A 14,691-nucleotide genomic window follows, 5' to 3' on the forward strand; every position below is an offset into this window, starting at 1 on the left:
TAGTGTTAGTTTGTATTAATTAGTTTGAGTTAAAATATTTTTATGCATCTAACGTATCTATAATATTCTTATAATTATTAGTGGTTTTGAAAGGATATTAATATCATTGAAAGTAGATTTACCACCATTTATAGATATACACAAGCTTTTGAGAATTTGTTAAATTAAATTTGAAGAAAATAAATAAAAAAACAATAACTTATTTTGGACTAATATTATATTTATATATGTGCAAATTTGCCAGCTGGTGTTCGAAAAAAAGGAAAGACGAGAGAAGAGGGACCCACGCAGATGTCAGTGGGGGCCCAACTCCAGTTAGGTGGGCCCCGTCTTTCGTATGGGTAGGCGGGTTCGTCATCTAAATCCGGAAGTACTAATGGCACCCCACGGCCACACCCATGATCTCCCAAGTCCCGACCCAACTGGGTGAGAAATACGGGTGCTCGAGTCTGGGTGCGATAACAGCCATCCCCCCCCCCCCCCGCCCCTTCCCCCTCCTCCTCGTCTCTCGTTCTCGCTGCGACGAACCCTAAATCCCTTCCCTCTTCCAACTCTGCTCCTCGATCGAGGAAGAGTCGATCGCAGAAGACCAGGAACGCTTGCCCCTTCGCGCTCTTTTGCTCTGATCCGAGGTTCTGTTTCTTCGCTCCCCCTTTTTCCACGGCTTTTAGGCTTCGGAATTCGATTTTGACGCATGATCTTGTTAGCTGGCGCAATTCTCCAGTATTTAGTCTCGATCTCTCACCTGTTCCTTGAATTTTAGGTGATAAAAATAATTTCTTGCGTTATTTTCTGTAAGCAGAGATGTTCTAGGGTTAGCTTGAGACCAAATGCCACGGCTTTGGTATTTGTGTTAATTATATAGTCGTAAGCGATTTCCTTGTTTAAGCAAAGATTGTAACCAATATATTGGGTTTGGGTCTTTTTGCTGCGTTAGTGGTAGATGCCAACAGCATGGTCATTATGATTGAGAGGAGGCTACTTTCATGAAAAGTTGTAGTTCATTGCCTTCTTCATATTCAACATAAATATAACTAAAGATATAGATACAGCTCCAAACTAAATCTTCAGGTTATTCAGTTATAAAATGTTCATATAATTGTGAGGTGGTTCTTCCTTTTTTTGATTGCTAAGAAGTTTTAAATTATTTTTTTTCAAATGATGGCAATGATGATGATGATGGTATTACTCAAACCTATCTTGCAAATATTGTCGTGGTACCATCGAGTTTGATGTAAAACTTATCCGTCCTTTTCCCTTTCTTCATGCTGCTTCATGGTTAATGTATTTGATGTTTTAGCTGCTTCATTTAAGATAGCTTAAGTAAGGCCGAGCGAAGGAAAGAGAGGTTAGGGTTTTGCTTCACGTTTTATACCCCATAACGATACCGGTATTGTTACTGCTCCGAAGGAACTCGGTGGCGGTTCAGCCCCGTTTTCAAGCGAATCGAGGCTTCTCAATCTCTAGTTTTTGTTAGATTTCCTCTGTTGCTCTCGTAAGAACCTGTAATTTTTAGCTTTAGATAGTTGTTTCTTCGTTTCATTGGTTTCTTCTTTAGTAATTCTTCCAGTTGTATGTGGTTCTTTTTTTTTCTTTTGTGGTAGTCCGTTATCATCCGCCTGTGCTTGCTTAAATATGTGCGCTTTTTCTTCAAAACCACTCATGGATTTATTTGCTTTAGTGTCTCCGGCGATCTCTGAATTCGTTGGTGGGGCTTTGTCTTTATTTATGTAACAGTATTTAGGTTCATTTCATTCCCTTCTTTTGGGTTTTCACTTAATATTCCGCTTTTTGTAATCCATAGTGGTGCTTATAGTGTTCTCTTCCTTGGTTTGCTTGACATGTTGCAACGTCAAATCAGGATAGGCTGTCATGGCTGACGACGAGCCGCAGCCCCTTAACTATGTCCAAGAGACAGTGTTGAAGAAAAGAAAAAACAATGAGGAATGGGTTATCAAGAAAAGGGAGCGATTAGCAGAGCGAAAGAAAAGTAAAGAAAGCTTGAAGCCTGCCATTAAAAGGCCTGAAGAGTTTGTCAAAGAATATCGTGACAAAGTAAGTCTTCGTACTTGGAAAGCTAAACTACAATGGTTTTACATCTTTGTCTTGTCAGTTTTAGTTTACCAACTTGATTGTCTCATTTAAGAACTGCTCTATTATCGTGGACTCTTCTTATATGCATGACATAATTCCTTTTCTGAAATGTTAAAACTGCCTAACTGCAAATTAACAAAACTCTGTTGGATTACCTACCTCTATGATCTTCAGGACAATGGCCCATAAAATATTTCACCATCCTCAAGTGCTAAAAATTTTTAAGCTAGCAGGAACTGGCTTGTTCTAATCCATTATCTTGTATTCTTTATGATGTCATATACATAGTTGAAGCACACAGAGAGAGAGAGAGAGAGAGAGAGAGAGAGAGAGAGAGAGAGAGAGAGAGATGAGCAGCAGCATCAAACAGGAGGAAAGGCGAGGTGATGTATTGAGGCATTGTTATGCCAACAAATCAAATCAGCTTAGGTTTGTCCAATGCAGAAACATTGGGCTGGGTGGGCCAAATTGTCATTGGCTGAGTTTGGAAAGAAGTTATTCGATGAATATAGGATCAGAACTTTTAAAAAGGACAAACTTTTCTCCAATATTACTTTTGCTGCAACTTATCATCATTTAGAAATTGAGAATCTGTTTCAGCTGTTCTCTAAAAGGCAGTCAAAAGGGCTAAAATGATGGTACATGGCCATGTAAGAATGCCAAAATTGGATTGTAATCTAGATTGAGTAGAAGCCATACTCCTTTTACACATTTCCAGTACGCTTACCCTTAATTTACGTTTAGATGGGAGCTAGACTTAATTGAATTGTGTACCTAACCAATATTGGTTTGGCTTAACCCTAGCCCATACACATAAATTGCATCTGCTGCACTCAATCATGCCTTTAGACATCAATGCTGTATATATCTTGCAATTACCCACTGGAAATTACGATTCAGTAGTGAACTTTATTGCATTGTTCAACATGAATTTCAAGTCAAATGATGGTATGTTCCAATTTGTTCTTTTGGCATGTGGAAATGTTGGTTTAGATGCTTCATCATCTATTAGAATGTGCTAACATAGGGGATCTTTAGTTAATCCTGCTAATGGATTCTCATTTGATGCAATTTATACAATGCACATGATCCCACGTTTAACAATTAAAATTTCAAAGTAGGAGCATATTCTTGATGTAGGTCAAGCACATGACGAGCAAAGAAACGATATGTATATATTTAAATTTGGGAATAGAGCAAGAGAGACAGTGAGAGTCAGGAATTGATACTAATTCAGATAAAAAAAAAGAAACTCACTCTAGTTTAAGGAAAAACACGATGAAGGTCTCATACCTCACATTAATTACATATAATGTGGTAAAAGAATGGCGGTTTATTCAATCATTCTATTATCCTTAGTTACGAGCACTTTCACTTTTTTTATATTTCTCAAGTAAAGAACACATACAAAAAACGAGGAAAGATTACAAATCCATCAAAGTGAATCAATCATATACACTTTCTCATGGTTGTTTTTTGAGAAAGATGGAATTTCAGATGTGATTTGAAGAATAACCATTCTTTTTTATGATTTATCTGATTGATTGACTTTTCTGATGATCAATTTCTTCCATCATTTTGTGTTGACTTTTTTTATTCTTCTTGGATAATCTAGAACACTAAAGTAGAGAGATGTTGTCATGTGGCAACTCATGACATTGTAAAGTATCCCTAAACTAACCAAATTTATTCAAATGAGATATAAATTTAAATGGCTCCTCATTTCTTAAGATATCAGAAGGTATATCATATGAAATGAATTGGTTTATGCCAATGTTGAAGTATCATTTCAGATCATTCATTTTTTCCCTATTTATGTTGTATGATAACCCTTGCATGCAATAGGTCGCTCCTCTTGACATGGGTAACAAAGGTTCAAGTCACAGAAATATTTTCCATACTTGCAACAGTCAGACTGCATATGTTGACATTCTCTAGTCTCCACATTGGTGACAGCATCATGCACTGAGCCAATCCTAGACTTTCTTTAATTTTGAATTTCTTTCTGTTACAAAATTAAAGAAGAAATCTGTTTCTTTTACAATGTGTCACTAGTCTTAAGTAATCAAAATTTCCAGCTGAACACAAACTTTTATGATGAGGGATATGAACCAACCATTAGGTTGGTTCTCTAGTCATAGCTGAACAGGGTCTTGAGCAGGCCACCTGACCTCTTAAAAGTAACTCCAATAGGTTGCTACTTTGTCTAAAATTGGTAAACTCCTTAAGCACCTGAGACAACTCGAACTCAACCAAAATCCTGACCTAAGTGACCTGTTAAACATTGATCAACATTACAACTGAGACTTTGTTGAGATGACCAAAAAATGACCGTGTGTTCTAACTAAGACTTGGAATAATCTAAAATAAACTTGACATAGTGAAAAGCAAACTCATGGGAATTGGAGATGTAGATAGTACATATAAGGTAGTTCTGTTTGTGATGCCTTCTGTTCAAATATTTTATGTTTGTCTCAGTCTCTTGCTTTCACTGGAAAAACTATTGTGCTCTCTATTTTCTTGAGGAAAATTTGATGCTAGTGTGTTATGTTTGAGTTTGTGGGCAGATAAAGAAATTCACAAAAGTTTGGATTTGTGTGTAAATTGCAAAATATGGATATGTATTTAGTCCCGAATTCTGATGAAAGGGGTGTGACTTGCTGTGTTATTCCTTGGTGGCAGATATCTACCATGTTCTCATGGGTATCTCTTGACCTTGGTTGCTGTGGCTTATACTTTGTGATGTAGTGAAGTCAGTTAGATATGTGCCTTCCAGCACTCTGGATTTTCATGCAGTTCAATTAATATCTGTTTGTAGATAAGTTCTGTAGTTAATCTAACTGCCTTATATATAAGAAGGGTCAGTTCTCAATTTTGGACCTAATGAGACCATAAATACGTAGGAGCTGGACTTTGTTCGCATGAAGCAGAGGCTAAAGCTACGGAAATCTTCCAATGATGCCATAAAGTCTAAGTTACTTTTTGTTATTCGCATCCATGGGTGAGTTAGATATCATGTGATCCTGCTTTTTTCTGTTCTTGAACTTCATGTTTAACCTTCTTGGATGTTTTTTTATCTGCTCAAATGTTACCTTGAATTCAGATCAAAGGATATGCATCCCCGGACAAGACAAATCTTAAATAAGTTGCGGTTGAGACATATCTTAAGTGGTGTATTTCTGAAAGCCAATGAAGCAAATTTGAGAATGCTTCTGACTGTAGAACCGTTCATTACTTATGGGTAATTATGCAAAACTTAATTCTAACCTAAACTGTTCTTTTTTCTTCTAATTTGTTTGGTTTCAACTTTATAGTTATCCTACTTTGAAAAGTGTGAGGGAGCTTGTTTACAAGAAGGGCTGTGGAAATATAGAAAAGGAGAGGACTCCTCTTACTGACAACAACGTCATTGAGCAGGTATGATGGTGGTCAAGATATTGCTAATACTACTTTAGATTTTCTGTCATATTTGAGCAACTAAAGTGCAAATTTCTGTCATCGTATGAGATACTTAGTAGTTTCATGTGCAAATTTATTTCTTAGTTCACATTGAGAATGTTCATGTCTTTAGCATTGCACATGGACAGTTTTTTACTTCATTTTCTTTGGTTTGTTTCAGACATGATAAAATGTGTTGCTACATGGTAGTTTGCAGTGTTTTCTTTCTGGAGGTGTACCTGTCATAGTAACTTCTCTGCATATCCTTGAAGTAAAGAAAGTTATGCAATAAAATGAAGCTCTTGGAAATACTTAGGATAGATATTCCAGTGGAAACCTAAGCTTGATCTGGTTATTAACATTCAGAAAGCTGCACATGACTCTTTAGTGAATGGGAGATATCTTTTTGCACTTCTATACCCTACTGATCCTTTTGTGTATAAAGACTCTTGATCTTCAGTTATTCTGTTATCTTAGGGAGTTCTTTCTTCTAAGATGGACATAGCATGGTGGTCATGGCTTAGTGCCACTTTTTTTTTTTTTCTGTCTTTTGTCTTAATGCCTGGGCTTTTGTGCATATCGACACTTGATTACTGCTTCATTCCAGGCATATAAATGATACAACTTTTAGGACCTCGATTAATTTCTGGAGATAAACTTCTGGTGGTGACCTCGACTACACTACAGCAAATTTCCAGCCAGCCACAGCTCAGCAGCCAATTTTGTTGTGTAGTCAAAATATCTGACCATGCAGCAGCATTAATTGACTTGTAGGGTCTCCGGTCCATGATTTTTTATCTCCAGTATGATAGGCTAAGGCCTTCCATCTTAACTTACCAGCATATCAATTGTCAATAAATTATGGGAAATCTAGCAGAAGCCTGCACCAGGTCACCGAGCCGACATTCTCATTGTGAGACTTGAATGCAAGACAGCTCTTCTGCTTTCATTATCTGCTTCTTTGTTTTGTCACTTTCTTCTCGTCTTCTTGGTATTTGTTACCGAACCAGAAGTTTATACACTTGTTAATATTTGTTGTGTGTGAAATAGGCACTTGGGAAGTATGGTATCATCTGTCTTGAAGATGTCGTGCATGAGATCGCCACAGTGGGATCACATTTCAAGGAGGTTACCAGCTTCCTGTGGCCATTCAAGCTTAAATGCCCAGAACGCAGATTACAGATGAAGAAAAAGCTCTACAAGGAGGGTGGCGATGCAGGCAACCGTGAAGATCACATCAATGAGCTCATTGATAAGCTGAACTAAGAGGGATGAGCTTGTGGTGGTCCATGTCAAGCATGGATGACATCAATTAAACTAGTTTTGCCAGACTTTTTAGCTTTTTATGGCTTGGAAAAGTATTTTGTGGAAATCAGTAATGTTGTATTCCCTGGCATCTTTTTGTTTTCTTCTTTTAACATCAAAATCATAATCGTCTTGTCTTTTTGACTCTTTTAACATCCTCAATAGATTCTTCCACTCGTCATGTTCATAATTTTGTTTTAATGATCATCTTTTTTCATTTTTGGCATGGTTAATTGGCTGATTCATCTGTTCTGGTGTTAGACGCTTGTCGTCCGGCTTTAATGATCATATGTTCTGACGTGGGTAACCTTCAGGTCATGGTTTTAAGTGGGGCAAATGTCATATCGCTTGTCGTCCGTCTGCTTGTCCCACCGTGGCCCGAATGGCTACCAAATCCATAAGCGGGTATGTGTGGTGGGCGCCGCAGTCGCCGGGTGAGGTGAAAATATCATTTTTGACGTATCCATCCGTTAGAAGTTATGTATTTCTTATAAATTTTGATAGCACATCACTTATGTATTTCTCTTGACATTATGATCTTTACATAATTTTAGATATAATAGCGTATTGTTTTCCTTCAAATACTAATGTTCACATATTCATCCAGAAAATGTAAGCTAATTGTGATTAGTGTTAGTTTGTATTAATTAGTTTGAGTTAAAATATTTTTATGCATCTAACGTATCTATAATATTCTTATAATTATTAGTGGTTTTGAAAGGATATTAATATCATTGAAAGTAGATTTACCACCATTTATAGATATACACAAGCTTTTGAGAATTTGTTAAATTAAATTTGAAGAAAATAAATAAAAAAACAATAACTTATTTTGGACTAATATTATATTTATATATGTGCAAATTTGCCAGCTGGTGTTCGAAAAAAAGGAAAGACGAGAGAAGAGGGACCCACGCAGATGTCAGTGGGGGCCCAACTCCAGTTAGGTGGGCCCCGTCTTTCGTATGGGTAGGCGGGTTCGTCATCTAAATCCGGAAGTACTAATGGCACCCCACGGCCACACCCATGATCTCCCAAGTCCCGACCCAACTGGGTGAGAAATACGGGTGCTCGAGTCTGGGTGCGATAACAGCCATCCCCCCCCCCCCCCGCCCCTTCCCCCTCCTCCTCGTCTCTCGTTCTCGCTGCGACGAACCCTAAATCCCTTCCCTCTTCCAACTCTGCTCCTCGATCGAGGAAGAGTCGATCGCAGAAGACCAGGAACGCTTGCCCCTTCGCGCTCTTTTGCTCTGATCCGAGGTTCTGTTTCTTCGCTCCCCCTTTTTCCACGGCTTTTAGGCTTCGGAATTCGATTTTGACGCATGATCTTGTTAGCTGGCGCAATTCTCCAGTATTTAGTCTCGATCTCTCACCTGTTCCTTGAATTTTAGGTGATAAAAATAATTTCTTGCGTTATTTTCTGTAAGCAGAGATGTTCTAGGGTTAGCTTGAGACCAAATGCCACGGCTTTGGTATTTGTGTTAATTATATAGTCGTAAGCGATTTCCTTGTTTAAGCAAAGATTGTAACCAATATATTGGGTTTGGGTCTTTTTGCTGCGTTAGTGGTAGATGCCAACAGCATGGTCATTATGATTGAGAGGAGGCTACTTTCATGAAAAGTTGTAGTTCATTGCCTTCTTCATATTCAACATAAATATAACTAAAGATATAGATACAGCTCCAAACTAAATCTTCAGGTTATTCAGTTATAAAATGTTCATATAATTGTGAGGTGGTTCTTCCTTTTTTTGATTGCTAAGAAGTTTTAAATTATTTTTTTTCAAATGATGGCAATGATGATGATGATGGTATTACTCAAACCTATCTTGCAAATATTGTCGTGGTACCATCGAGTTTGATGTAAAACTTATCCGTCCTTTTCCCTTTCTTCATGCTGCTTCATGGTTAATGTATTTGATGTTTTAGCTGCTTCATTTAAGATAGCTTAAGTAAGGCCGAGCGAAGGAAAGAGAGGTTAGGGTTTTGCTTCACGTTTTATACCCCATAACGATACCGGTATTGTTACTGCTCCGAAGGAACTCGGTGGCGGTTCAGCCCCGTTTTCAAGCGAATCGAGGCTTCTCAATCTCTAGTTTTTGTTAGATTTCCTCTGTTGCTCTCGTAAGAACCTGTAATTTTTAGCTTTAGATAGTTGTTTCTTCGTTTCATTGGTTTCTTCTTTAGTAATTCTTCCAGTTGTATGTGGTTCTTTTTTTTTCTTTTGTGGTAGTCCGTTATCATCCGCCTGTGCTTGCTTAAATATGTGCGCTTTTTCTTCAAAACCACTCATGGATTTATTTGCTTTAGTGTCTCCGGCGATCTCTGAATTCGTTGGTGGGGCTTTGTCTTTATTTATGTAACAGTATTTAGGTTCATTTCATTCCCTTCTTTTGGGTTTTCACTTAATATTCCGCTTTTTGTAATCCATAGTGGTGCTTATAGTGTTCTCTTCCTTGGTTTGCTTGACATGTTGCAACGTCAAATCAGGATAGGCTGTCATGGCTGACGACGAGCCGCAGCCCCTTAACTATGTCCAAGAGACAGTGTTGAAGAAAAGAAAAAACAATGAGGAATGGGTTATCAAGAAAAGGGAGCGATTAGCAGAGCGAAAGAAAAGTAAAGAAAGCTTGAAGCCTGCCATTAAAAGGCCTGAAGAGTTTGTCAAAGAATATCGTGACAAAGTAAGTCTTCGTACTTGGAAAGCTAAACTACAATGGTTTTACATCTTTGTCTTGTCAGTTTTAGTTTACCAACTTGATTGTCTCATTTAAGAACTGCTCTATTATCGTGGACTCTTCTTATATGCATGACATAATTCCTTTTCTGAAATGTTAAAACTGCCTAACTGCAAATTAACAAAACTCTGTTGGATTACCTACCTCTATGATCTTCAGGACAATGGCCCATAAAATATTTCACCATCCTCAAGTGCTAAAAATTTTTAAGCTAGCAGGAACTGGCTTGTTCTAATCCATTATCTTGTATTCTTTATGATGTCATATACATAGTTGAAGCACACAGAGAGAGAGAGAGAGAGAGAGAGAGAGAGAGAGAGAGAGAGATGAGCAGCAGCATCAAACAGGAGGAAAGGCGAGGTGATGTATTGAGGCATTGTTATGCCAACAAATCAAATCAGCTTAGGTTTGTCCAATGCAGAAACATTGGGCTGGGTGGGCCAAATTGTCATTGGCTGAGTTTGGAAAGAAGTTATTCGATGAATATAGGATCAGAACTTTTAAAAAGGACAAACTTTTCTCCAATATTACTTTTGCTGCAACTTATCATCATTTAGAAATTGAGAATCTGTTTCAGCTGTTCTCTAAAAGGCAGTCAAAAGGGCTAAAATGATGGTACATGGCCATGTAAGAATGCCAAAATTGGATTGTAATCTAGATTGAGTAGAAGCCATACTCCTTTTACACATTTCCAGTACGCTTACCCTTAATTTACGTTTAGATGGGAGCTAGACTTAATTGAATTGTGTACCTAACCAATATTGGTTTGGCTTAACCCTAGCCCATACACATAAATTGCATCTGCTGCACTCAATCATGCCTTTAGACATCAATGCTGTATATATCTTGCAATTACCCACTGGAAATTACGATTCAGTAGTGAACTTTATTGCATTGTTCAACATGAATTTCAAGTCAAATGATGGTATGTTCCAATTTGTTCTTTTGGCATGTGGAAATGTTGGTTTAGATGCTTCATCATCTATTAGAATGTGCTAACATAGGGGATCTTTAGTTAATCCTGCTAATGGATTCTCATTTGATGCAATTTATACAATGCACATGATCCCACGTTTAACAATTAAAATTTCAAAGTAGGAGCATATTCTTGATGTAGGTCAAGCACATGACGAGCAAAGAAACGATATGTATATATTTAAATTTGGGAATAGAGCAAGAGAGACAGTGAGAGTCAGGAATTGATACTAATTCAGATAAAAAAAAAGAAACTCACTCTAGTTTAAGGAAAAACACGATGAAGGTCTCATACCTCACATTAATTACATATAATGTGGTAAAAGAATGGCGGTTTATTCAATCATTCTATTATCCTTAGTTACGAGCACTTTCACTTTTTTTATATTTCTCAAGTAAAGAACACATACAAAAAACGAGGAAAGATTACAAATCCATCAAAGTGAATCAATCATATACACTTTCTCATGGTTGTTTTTTGAGAAAGATGGAATTTCAGATGTGATTTGAAGAATAACCATTCTTTTTTATGATTTATCTGATTGATTGACTTTTCTGATGATCAATTTCTTCCATCATTTTGTGTTGACTTTTTTTATTCTTCTTGGATAATCTAGAACACTAAAGTAGAGAGATGTTGTCATGTGGCAACTCATGACATTGTAAAGTATCCCTAAACTAACCAAATTTATTCAAATGAGATATAAATTTAAATGGCTCCTCATTTCTTAAGATATCAGAAGGTATATCATATGAAATGAATTGGTTTATGCCAATGTTGAAGTATCATTTCAGATCATTCATTTTTTCCCTATTTATGTTGTATGATAACCCTTGCATGCAATAGGTCGCTCCTCTTGACATGGGTAACAAAGGTTCAAGTCACAGAAATATTTTCCATACTTGCAACAGTCAGACTGCATATGTTGACATTCTCTAGTCTCCACATTGGTGACAGCATCATGCACTGAGCCAATCCTAGACTTTCTTTAATTTTGAATTTCTTTCTGTTACAAAATTAAAGAAGAAATCTGTTTCTTTTACAATGTGTCACTAGTCTTAAGTAATCAAAATTTCCAGCTGAACACAAACTTTTATGATGAGGGATATGAACCAACCATTAGGTTGGTTCTCTAGTCATAGCTGAACAGGGTCTTGAGCAGGCCACCTGACCTCTTAAAAGTAACTCCAATAGGTTGCTACTTTGTCTAAAATTGGTAAACTCCTTAAGCACCTGAGACAACTCGAACTCAACCAAAATCCTGACCTAAGTGACCTGTTAAACATTGATCAACATTACAACTGAGACTTTGTTGAGATGACCAAAAAATGACCGTGTGTTCTAACTAAGACTTGGAATAATCTAAAATAAACTTGACATAGTGAAAAGCAAACTCATGGGAATTGGAGATGTAGATAGTACATATAAGGTAGTTCTGTTTGTGATGCCTTCTGTTCAAATATTTTATGTTTGTCTCAGTCTCTTGCTTTCACTGGAAAAACTATTGTGCTCTCTATTTTCTTGAGGAAAATTTGATGCTAGTGTGTTATGTTTGAGTTTGTGGGCAGATAAAGAAATTCACAAAAGTTTGGATTTGTGTGTAAATTGCAAAATATGGATATGTATTTAGTCCCGAATTCTGATGAAAGGGGTGTGACTTGCTGTGTTATTCCTTGGTGGCAGATATCTACCATGTTCTCATGGGTATCTCTTGACCTTGGTTGCTGTGGCTTATACTTTGTGATGTAGTGAAGTCAGTTAGATATGTGCCTTCCAGCACTCTGGATTTTCATGCAGTTCAATTAATATCTGTTTGTAGATAAGTTCTGTAGTTAATCTAACTGCCTTATATATAAGAAGGGTCAGTTCTCAATTTTGGACCTAATGAGACCATAAATACGTAGGAGCTGGACTTTGTTCGCATGAAGCAGAGGCTAAAGCTACGGAAATCTTCCAATGATGCCATAAAGTCTAAGTTACTTTTTGTTATTCGCATCCATGGGTGAGTTAGATATCATGTGATCCTGCTTTTTTCTGTTCTTGAACTTCATGTTTAACCTTCTTGGATGTTTTTTTATCTGCTCAAATGTTACCTTGAATTCAGATCAAAGGATATGCATCCCCGGACAAGACAAATCTTAAATAAGTTGCGGTTGAGACATATCTTAAGTGGTGTATTTCTGAAAGCCAATGAAGCAAATTTGAGAATGCTTCTGACTGTAGAACCGTTCATTACTTATGGGTAATTATGCAAAACTTAATTCTAACCTAAACTGTTCTTTTTTCTTCTAATTTGTTTGGTTTCAACTTTATAGTTATCCTACTTTGAAAAGTGTGAGGGAGCTTGTTTACAAGAAGGGCTGTGGAAATATAGAAAAGGAGAGGACTCCTCTTACTGACAACAACGTCATTGAGCAGGTATGATGGTGGTCAAGATATTGCTAATACTACTTTAGATTTTCTGTCATATTTGAGCAACTAAAGTGCAAATTTCTGTCATCGTATGAGATACTTAGTAGTTTCATGTGCAAATTTATTTCTTAGTTCACATTGAGAATGTTCATGTCTTTAGCATTGCACATGGACAGTTTTTTACTTCATTTTCTTTGGTTTGTTTCAGACATGATAAAATGTGTTGCTACATGGTAGTTTGCAGTGTTTTCTTTCTGGAGGTGTACCTGTCATAGTAACTTCTCTGCATATCCTTGAAGTAAAGAAAGTTATGCAATAAAATGAAGCTCTTGGAAATACTTAGGATAGATATTCCAGTGGAAACCTAAGCTTGATCTGGTTATTAACATTCAGAAAGCTGCACATGACTCTTTAGTGAATGGGAGATATCTTTTTGCACTTCTATACCCTACTGATCCTTTTGTGTATAAAGACTCTTGATCTTCAGTTATTCTGTTATCTTAGGGAGTTCTTTCTTCTAAGATGGACATAGCATGGTGGTCATGGCTTAGTGCCACTTTTTTTTTTTTTCTGTCTTTTGTCTTAATGCCTGGGCTTTTGTGCATATCGACACTTGATTACTGCTTCATTCCAGGCATATAAATGATACAACTTTTAGGACCTCGATTAATTTCTGGAGATAAACTTCTGGTGGTGACCTCGACTACACTACAGCAAATTTCCAGCCAGCCACAGCTCAGCAGCCAATTTTGTTGTGTAGTCAAAATATCTGACCATGCAGCAGCATTAATTGACTTGTAGGGTCTCCGGTCCATGATTTTTTATCTCCAGTATGATAGGCTAAGGCCTTCCATCTTAACTTACCAGCATATCAATTGTCAATAAATTATGGGAAATCTAGCAGAAGCCTGCACCAGGTCACCGAGCCGACATTCTCATTGTGAGACTTGAATGCAAGACAGCTCTTCTGCTTTCATTATCTGCTTCTTTGTTTTGTCACTTTCTTCTCGTCTTCTTGGTATTTGTTACCGAACCAGAAGTTTATACACTTGTTAATATTTGTTGTGTGTGAAATAGGCACTTGGGAAGTATGGTATCATCTGTCTTGAAGATGTCGTGCATGAGATCGCCACAGTGGGATCACATTTCAAGGAGGTTACCAGCTTCCTGTGGCCATTCAAGCTTAAATGCCCAGAACGCAGATTACAGATGAAGAAAAAGCTCTACAAGGAGGGTGGCGATGCAGGCAACCGTGAAGATCACATCAATGAGCTCATTGATAAGCTGAACTAAGAGGGATGAGCTTGTGGTGGTCCATGTCAAGCATGGATGACATCAATTAAACTAGTTTTGCCAGACTTTTTAGCTTTTTATGGCTTGGAAAAGTATTTTGTGGAAATCAGTAATGTTGTATTCCCTGGCATCTTTTTGTTTTCTTCTTTTAACATCAAAATCATAATCGTCTTGTCTTTTTGACTCTTTTAACATCCTCAATAGATTCTTCCACTCGTCATGTTCATAATTTTGTTTTAATGATCATCTTTTTTCATTTTTGGCATGGTTAATTGGCTGATTCATCTGTTCTGGTGTTAGACGCTTGTCGTCCGGCTTTAATGATCATATGTTCTGACGTGGGTAACCTTCAGGTCATGGTTTTAAGTGGGGCAAATGTCATATCGCTTGTCGTCCGTCTGCTTGTCCCACCGTGGCCCGAATGGCTACCAAATCC

At 37.3% G+C, this 14,691-nt stretch overlaps 2 protein-coding genes across 4 annotated transcripts; both read left to right on the top strand.

Annotated features, from left to right (window-relative positions):
• The first annotated feature begins 469 nt into the window (after nucleotides 1-469).
• LOC135596139 (large ribosomal subunit protein uL30x-like) lies at nucleotides 470-7,054 on the top strand. Of its 2 annotated transcripts, none has more exons than XM_065087986.1 (6): nucleotides 470-632; nucleotides 1,862-2,055; nucleotides 4,998-5,095; nucleotides 5,198-5,335; nucleotides 5,409-5,511; nucleotides 6,583-7,054. In XM_065087986.1, the coding sequence occupies exons 2-6, from the start codon at nucleotides 1,873-1,875 to the stop codon at nucleotides 6,796-6,798; spliced, it is 738 nt and encodes a 245-aa protein (XP_064944058.1). In that variant the 5' UTR covers nucleotides 470-632; nucleotides 1,862-1,872; the 3' UTR covers nucleotides 6,799-7,054. The 2 variants fall into 2 exon arrangements, with proteins under 2 accessions (XP_064944058.1, XP_064944059.1); XM_065087987.1 differs by having other exon boundaries at nucleotides 1,867-2,055.
• An 880-nt stretch (nucleotides 7,055-7,934) lies between these two features.
• On the top strand, nucleotides 7,935-14,511 carry LOC135596142 (large ribosomal subunit protein uL30x-like). 2 transcript variants are annotated; one of them, XM_065087998.1, is made up of 6 exons: nucleotides 7,935-8,097; nucleotides 9,327-9,520; nucleotides 12,455-12,552; nucleotides 12,655-12,792; nucleotides 12,866-12,968; nucleotides 14,040-14,511. In XM_065087998.1, the coding sequence occupies exons 2-6, from the start codon at nucleotides 9,338-9,340 to the stop codon at nucleotides 14,253-14,255; spliced, it is 738 nt and encodes a 245-aa protein (XP_064944070.1). In that variant the 5' UTR covers nucleotides 7,935-8,097; nucleotides 9,327-9,337; the 3' UTR covers nucleotides 14,256-14,511. The 2 variants fall into 2 exon arrangements, with proteins under 2 accessions (XP_064944070.1, XP_064944078.1); XM_065088006.1 differs by having other exon boundaries at nucleotides 9,332-9,520.
• The last annotated feature ends 180 nt before the right edge of the window (nucleotides 14,512-14,691 follow it).

The sequence above is a fragment of the Musa acuminata genome, chromosome BXJ1-2, assembly GCF_036884655.1.
Source record: "Musa acuminata AAA Group cultivar baxijiao chromosome BXJ1-2, Cavendish_Baxijiao_AAA, whole genome shotgun sequence".
In the NCBI taxonomy this organism is placed as follows: Eukaryota; Viridiplantae; Streptophyta; class Magnoliopsida; order Zingiberales; family Musaceae; genus Musa; species Musa acuminata.

What these genes read in the sequence shown, in the direction of transcription:
- LOC135596139 (XM_065087986.1), top strand. Translation starts at nt 1,873, where the DNA reads ATGGCTGACGACGAGCCGCAGCCCCTTAACTATGTCCAAGAGACAGTG. An exon ending in GAACCGTTCATTACTTATGG is followed by an intron (nt 5,336 to 5,408) that starts GTAATTATGCAA and finishes TCAACTTTATAG; the next exon opens with TTATCCTACTTTGAAAAGTG. An exon ending in ACAACAACGTCATTGAGCAG is followed by an intron (nt 5,512 to 6,582) that starts GTATGATGGTGG and finishes TGTGTGAAATAG; the next exon opens with GCACTTGGGAAGTATGGTAT.
- LOC135596142 (XM_065087998.1), top strand. Translation starts at nt 9,338, where the DNA reads ATGGCTGACGACGAGCCGCAGCCCCTTAACTATGTCCAAGAGACAGTG. An exon ending in TCAAAGAATATCGTGACAAA is followed by an intron (nt 9,521 to 12,454) that starts GTAAGTCTTCGT and finishes ATAAATACGTAG; the next exon opens with GAGCTGGACTTTGTTCGCAT. An exon ending in ACAACAACGTCATTGAGCAG is followed by an intron (nt 12,969 to 14,039) that starts GTATGATGGTGG and finishes TGTGTGAAATAG; the next exon opens with GCACTTGGGAAGTATGGTAT.